Source organism: Polypterus senegalus, chromosome 5 (genome assembly GCF_016835505.1).
Source record: "Polypterus senegalus isolate Bchr_013 chromosome 5, ASM1683550v1, whole genome shotgun sequence".
Lineage (NCBI taxonomy): Eukaryota > Metazoa > Chordata > Cladistia > Polypteriformes > Polypteridae > Polypterus > Polypterus senegalus.
Window position 1 is genome coordinate 50,060,690 of NC_053158.1, and position 7,463 is coordinate 50,068,152.

Consider the following 7,463-nt stretch of genomic DNA (forward strand, 5'->3'; position numbering starts at 1 on the left):
GGGTACCCTATTTATTATTGCAACACTTTGTAGAAAGTATTGTTTAATTGAAATACAGATTCTCTTAGCTATGTCTTTTAAAATACATAGTTGCTAAATGATTGTAGTAATTTTTTGCAGCAGTTCATATTAATGTAACATACTTGTGAACCAGGTTTTTTGAAAAATATTGATATTCCTCCTCTGTTCATGGAATGTATCACTAAAATGTCTACTAAGTTGACATGGATTATGATGAGGAAATCCCTTTAGAACTGAAAAATAATCTTTTAAATAAAAATAGTTCCAGGTGTTTAAACAAGTATGCATTTTCAACATAATACGACTGTATGTAAAAGTACATAACTTGCAATAAACCTGTGAGTACACTTTTGTAACAAACTGACTAGACAGAACACAGAAGGCATTATCTATTTCAAGTTAAATGTTTAAATTGCTTCCAAATATGCACTACGCTTTAAGTATGAAATATCCTCAATAACAAAACTACTACACAAAATGAACTCAAACAGCACTACTAAAAACATTTATTCAATAACTGAAAAATAAAAGATTAGTATTATGATCTTTCTGTGGTTTGATAGAGTACAACAATCAGATGAACTTGTAAAGTGATCCTGTATCTATAAATAATGAATGCAAAATTCTTCATGTAAGCTTACACTTAACTAAAATGGCATTACTAAAGACCTAGCAAACAACAACAGAGGTCTCAACTTATTCCAGGTATATTTTTCTTTTCCTATTCAAAACTGAAATGGCATATTTTATGAAAGTTTCGTGAAAAAAAGCAACCTGTATAATAAGCAAGCAACCTCATTTTTTTTTTTAAATAAAGGATGCACATGCTTAGAGATTCTGGAGGATTTTTAGCATTACACAAAAAATGTATCATCCACATAAATTGGGATGCTGAGGTTAAACTTTCGGACAAAAAAAAAATGTATATGACTGAGAGACTGACTGTAAAGTTCTGTAATATATTGTGCTCCCACCTAAGCTATCACATTATTATACCTCTTTGAAGACCCTGAATGTAAATAGGACAGCCCTACTCTAGCTCTTCATTACTATAAATGTAAAAAGTAAACAAAAGAAATTAAATATTAGCATGATGGTTATAAATACAAAGAAATATGCCCTTATTATATTACATCAAGTTCTCTTAGGTTTACACCACAAAATTCAAATGTTCATTAATAGGCATGAGATTCTGAAGGTTTTCAGTGTAACTGATCATTATAGGAGAACCTCAACTTTCCAAATTTAACTTTTAATTGATTTTTGACCAATTTAAAATCATCCTGAACTATTTTTTTGTTTTTATTAATTTTGGCAAATGTACTTTGTGCTGAAGACTCTTATTTTTTTTTTTATACACTACTACTGCTGCTGCTCTTACGTACTTGTTTCAATTGAACCTCACTTGAATGACGACTTAATCTAATGAGAAAATGGGTGCACAAATAACAGCAAAGCTTCACTGTCAATCACATCTGACACAGTTAAATGAAAACCACTGGATTTTTAAAAGCAGCCCAAAAGAAAATAAGAGCAAACACTGACTGAGATGTTTGAGAGCGAATACACTCTTATCACCAAAGGCTTTGATTTCTAAATTTTTTTAAGCTCAACTATGTGAGCTTCTTTCTGTTTTCACAGTGGTATTTTTACACAGATTCGAAAAGCATGAATAATTATTACCAAATATTTTTGTGAAAAGTTTATCACCACATCTTAAAATAAAGTTCGCTATTTTTCCAAGTCGAAGTTGTTACTTCAAAAACACAGCATTATGCATTTGCAATATAAAATTGCATTCTAAAGTTAATTGGTTTCTAAAAATTTAAAATATCTTGCATGTACTGACGCTTTACATTGAAGGCTACTCAAATATCAATTTTTCAAGCCAAAACAGCTATTCATTATATATTATGAATACTGCAATTACATACACATCTTAAAATAGTTTATACATCTCATTATGGAAAAAACACCAATATTAAGAGATTTGGCTATTTTAAAAGAAGATCAGCTAAGCACAATAGCTCAAAAGCTATTCTTCCTGCATAATAACTATTAAACCACCACCATCCCACCCCCACTGGATGTGGTTTCCTCTCAAAAGACCAAATTCACAGTAAACCTTTCATGCCATGTCGTTGGTTTTGATTTACTTCCATATTTATGTGAAAACTCACACAAGCACATAGATAATGTATATTTGCCACAAGAACAATAGCACCCAGAATATGCAATTAAATGATTATTTCCAGATCCTTTTGGTTGTGACAAACATGCACAGGAAACATGGAAGGTGCAGATCAATACTCGACAAACGTCTTGGCTTTAAAGATGGACATATTAGGTACTTTTTTAAGCTTTCCGTCCATGTATCCATTGTAAAGTATCAATGTGGGCAAGATGTTGTTTTAAACTTATAGACAGCAATTACTTTTAGAATATAATTTTGTGTGGGAAATGCATACTATAAAAAAAACCATGACTGTGAAGAAACAACTTTGATTTTAAAAATGCTGAACTTATCCTTTACGACTTTCATGAACTCTGTCAATGTGAAAGGAACCTTGGGATACATGCCATGCAACACATAAGAAAAAATCCTGCCGACTGCAGATGGGAAGTCAGTCCATTCCAGGGCACAATGACTGGAAGATGCTAAACACTATTAGTAGTATGTCTTTGGCAATAAAGGAGGTGATTAGATAACTTTCTGAAATCAACTTAATCTAATGCAAGGTCAAAGGTGGCTAAAGCTTAACCAGACAGCACTGGGCACAAAACAGAAACCAGTACATCACTGGGACTACAACACTCCCACTTGATCTAACAAAAAAAGCTGGTAAGCAAGAACACCTACATTCCTGTTCCATACAAACACGCTTCAACTTTGCTATATTATTTGTAGCTTTCAACTGGGTTAGCTTTTTTAAATGGTTGATACTAAGAACTAGTTCAGTGTTAAAAGTGAAATTTCATCAGAGTTTTGTCAACTCACAACTCAAGTAAAATTAACACCTGGATGGAACATAATTCTTTAAAATTAAACTGCAACCTAAGTGAACTCATGCTTATTGCCACTAAAGCTTGCCTTAGGAACATGACCTCCTTTTCAATCACTCTTGTTGATGAAGATACCAGACTTTATTCTTCTGCAAGGAATCTGTGTCTTTTTGTTCTTCTCTTTTTTATTCTACCCAAATAAATCACATTAAAAAAAACTTTGTTACTTTCACTTCCATAGCATATCCAGTGTTTAGTTTATTCCTCTCTTTTTCTGATGTTGAGAAATTTGTTCATGCTTTTACTACATCCTGCATCAACTACTATACTTGTGTAACTCCCTAATGGCAGATGCCCATTCTAACCTTTTATCACAGCTTCAGTTAGTTCAAAACTGTGCCGGAAGAGTCTTTACAGAGACCTGCAACATCAGACACATAACACCAACCCTGCTTCACCTTTACTGGCTCTCTATTGTCTGATAGGACTAAATATAATAGTCTATGTGGCCTTGCTCCACAGTACAAGTAATCTCCTCCATCACTATACTTGTGTTTGCCCACAAAGGTCCACTGATTCTGGCAATCCTGTTGTGCCCCAAACTAATCTGCGCTCAATGGGTGACAGAGCCTTAAGCTCTATAGCACCCAGAATTTGAAACAACTCTGTAAATTAATGAGATCAGCTGAATTAATTCATTCTTTTAAAAAAACTAAAACTCATTTGTTCAGGAAGGCAATTAAACTTATTCTCTTATTTTGACCCTTATTTCAGTTTACCCTCTCTATCCAGGCACTAATTTGTATCACACATTTTGTTATTTGTTCATGGATTTCTTCTAGTATTTTTGTTCTGGTTTAAAGTCTCTAATTCAAAGCTTTGAGTTTCCCTTTATCTTTATTTAGTGCTTTATATGGATATAATTTGTTTCCAATGTTTGTTTAAGCCATTGCTCATTTTGAATTTCTGCATAGTTCTTTAAGCCTGGGAAAGGAACTATATAAATATTATGAATGTATTATTCCATACAATTTGCCCTCCCCCACTACAAATGTTTTAAATATCACAGAGATATGCAATTCCCGACCTTTCTGTAAGTTTTTGCTGAAGCAAAACTCTTAACCATTGCAGTGACTGAGTTCCTGGATTATTTGACTTTTTCTGTTAGCCCTTCCATATTTTAGTGAGGTTGGCAGTGTCATGTTTCTTCATCTGAAATATTACAGGTGTTAAGCCATGTTGTTTTAAATAATTTTAAACTCACGTGGCGATATTCAATCATTCCTATTTGAAATTGCTCGCTTACTGCTTTTGAAAAATAAGTGAATGAGTAGGAGTGTAGATGGTAAAGTACCCTTAAATGAGGCACATCAATGAAAGCTATCCACTTGCTACACTAGAAATAATTCCAAAAAATAACCAGTTGTAAAATGAGGTGAAAGAGCTAATAATATAATCAGAAATACTAGAAGGAAAATGTATGAAATTGCACTAATATTTTGCCAACAAAAACAATTTTATAAAGCAAAGTACTTTTAAATACAAAGAAAAAATTTAAATTAGGGAGTAAATTAGATACAAACTAAAAAAAACTGTTCAGTCAAAACTTGCAGACAATGTGGTCTTCTCTGACTCTGCTTGCTCATCTCTGGCTTGCATGGAGCATTGTTCTTTTTATTCAGATATTTGATGCACTCCTTGAGGTGCAGTGTGCAACAATAAAATAAAGATTGTCATTTTTCAACTTTAGTACCCTGGTTTGAAATCTGCCTAGATATTGTGTATAGAAGGATGGATAGAATTATATTTGTCACCGGGGGAAATTTGGCTTTTTACAGAAACTTAACTTATATATATATATATATATATATATATATATATATATATATATATATATATATATATATATATATATATATATATATATATATATATTTATTTGATGGCTGAATGTAAAGTATTCTATGTCAGTGTGAGAGGGGGTGTGCAGCATTGTTTGTAATGCCTAGCAGTTTTGTTTTCATTTTGTCCATTGCTACTACCTCCAACAGGCTGAGAGTGCATCCCATAAATGATCCTTCCCTTCAATTTTCTTGTTGATTCTGTGGACCTCTCTTAAAGTGATGCTAAACACAAACCACAGCAAAAAAAAAAAATCACATTGGCTATCAGAAAACTGTAGAATATGTGAAGGATGTCACTATCCATATCAAAGGAGCACAATCTCATTAAGTAAAAAGGGCCTGCTCTGCCCTTTCTTAAACTGTTATACTGCATTACAAGACCAGTCCAGCCTGGTACTGACGTGGACCCCCATGTATCTGTAGTACTGAACCACCTACACAAGCACTCTCTGAATAGTGACAAGATGCTCTTCAGTATAGTGAATGTCAATAGACTTGATTTCCTTGATTTTGCAGTTGTTATGTTACAAAGAAACAACGTTCTCCACCTGACTCCTATACTCGGTCTCATCCCCTTTATCAAATACACCCCATATGTGCACAATCATCTAAGAATTTCTACAAGTGACATTACCTGATGTTAAATTTATAGTCTGAGGTGTACTGAGTGAACAGAAAAGGAGACAGGACTGTTCCTTGTTGTGCTCCATCCCCATCAGAGACACAGTCCTTTAGTCTCACAAATTGTGTTCTGCCTGACAGATAGTCCTTTATTGAGGACACCATAGGCTCATCCACCTGCATATCTCTGAAATTACCCCTTAACAGGGATAGCTGGATGGTACTGAAGTCACTGGAGAAATCAAAAAAACATACTCCTCATAGTGCTGCTAGCTTTGTCCAGGTATGAATCAACCTTCTGGAGGAGATAGGTAACTGCATCCCAGCAGTCCTTGAGCCTCACCATTTGGAAAATGTCCACTGTCTAAGACACCAGAGCCTCATGTCCACCTGCATATCTCAAAGCTTACCCCTTACCTACATCAAATTTGAATCCTATGCCGGTTCTCGAGTTACTGCCCACATCCCACTGGCATGATGGGCTACTGACTGGAATCTCTGCATTGGCTCATATTGTTAAAACGTGGCTTACGATGACCTGCTATCCGACCATATGTTGTTCCTCCAACGCTGCCTAAATAAGCCTTGCCTCCAGGAAGAGAACAGGAGGTTTCATAAAATGAATGAACGTCTGAGCTTTCAGGCTCCTCCTGGAGTCTGTCAATATCGCCTTCTTAAAAACAGTAGTCCATTCATGAGTTGTATTCTGACATTCTGCAGAAGTCCTTCGGATGCTGCATGCTTGTAATGGCGCTATAAAATAACAAGCCATGACTGGATAGGGCTGGGCGGTAAACCCTAGTCAGCCTTTAAGATGATGTTGCACCGCCCCAGTTAATACTAAACAAGGCCATCCTGGCTGCAATGTTTTAGGGTGGTCGTCCTGTTTTCTTAATTTGAAATGCCCAGCGCGTGCCTCCCGGATGTAATCTTAATGACAAATGACAAGCTGGCGCACAGGGGACTCGTCTGGTGGCTGCCACCACCTACCACCTGCTCCTTCCTCGTCTGGGGCACACGCTCCGCTATCACTGAGGCTACCTGGGGCGCCATCCTAAGCAGGCCGCCCGAGTCACCTCAGCTCACCCCTTACCAGAAGATGCACGGCCGATCTCTCCATTAAAAAAAAAAATCTTTTTGACAACTTCTCTTTTCCATTTCTTCCTGGCCAGGCTGACACAAGGCCGTCGCCGACTGCCTGGCACAAGTGGCCACGCTGATGGTGTGTCGCGGGCACAGCCGTGCCTTCCAATTCGATCTTCTCCAGGTTTGCGGAGCAAAACAACTGACATGACGTGTGCCCAAGCAAAACACCTCCACCCTCCCACCCCGGGTCGACGGCACCTTACCTAATGCCACTTCACAGGCTTTGCGTAGCTGAGAGTGGTGCGCCTTCTTCACCTCCTTATCGGCTAAAATCTTCTCCAGTGCCCGAGTTAAAAACATGTTTTTCGTCTTTTTCCCTTCATACATGACGCGCTGAAAGAGGGCTGATAAGGGCGAAGAGAGAGTCCAGGGATGGGGGAGTGAGGTAGGGCGTATTTCTCAAGCTACCTCCCGGGAAAAGAGCAGTACGCCAGCAAGCCGAAAGTGAACAAAATAAATAGGCGAAAAACATAAATAGAGACGGAGACGCTTTCAACTGATACGGATATCCTTCGGTTTTTTTTTTCACGAGCAACCTGCCTGCGCCATGTTGGAAGGAAGCGACGTCACGCACGTCAAAGCGGCCGCAGTGAGGCGAGGCAGGAGGTGGGAGCGGCGCTCCTGGTTCCTAACGTACTACTCGCTTGCATTTTTACTTCCTTCTCCATTAATTCATCCAGTAGGCTGTGCAACGGTGGGAGGCGGTTTATAACCTTTTGTCGACGGGAACTAGGAAGTCCCGTTGTCATGGGCACGGATTGGGTCGCC

General features: G+C 37.3%; 1 protein-coding gene across 2 annotated transcripts in view; it reads right to left on the reverse strand.

Annotated features, from left to right (window-relative positions):
• Window positions 1-7,393, reverse strand: part of arfgef1 (ADP-ribosylation factor guanine nucleotide-exchange factor 1 (brefeldin A-inhibited)) — a 216,419-nt gene extending 209,026 nt beyond the window's left edge. For both annotated transcript variants that reach the window (XM_039754611.1, XM_039754610.1), the window contains exon 1: window positions 6,899-7,393. In XM_039754611.1, the coding sequence (XP_039610545.1) occupies window positions 6,899-7,022 (124 nt within the window). In that variant the 5' untranslated portion in view covers window positions 7,023-7,393. The remainder of the gene's footprint in view (window positions 1-6,898) is intronic.
• Window positions 7,394-7,463: the final 70 nt, after the last annotated feature.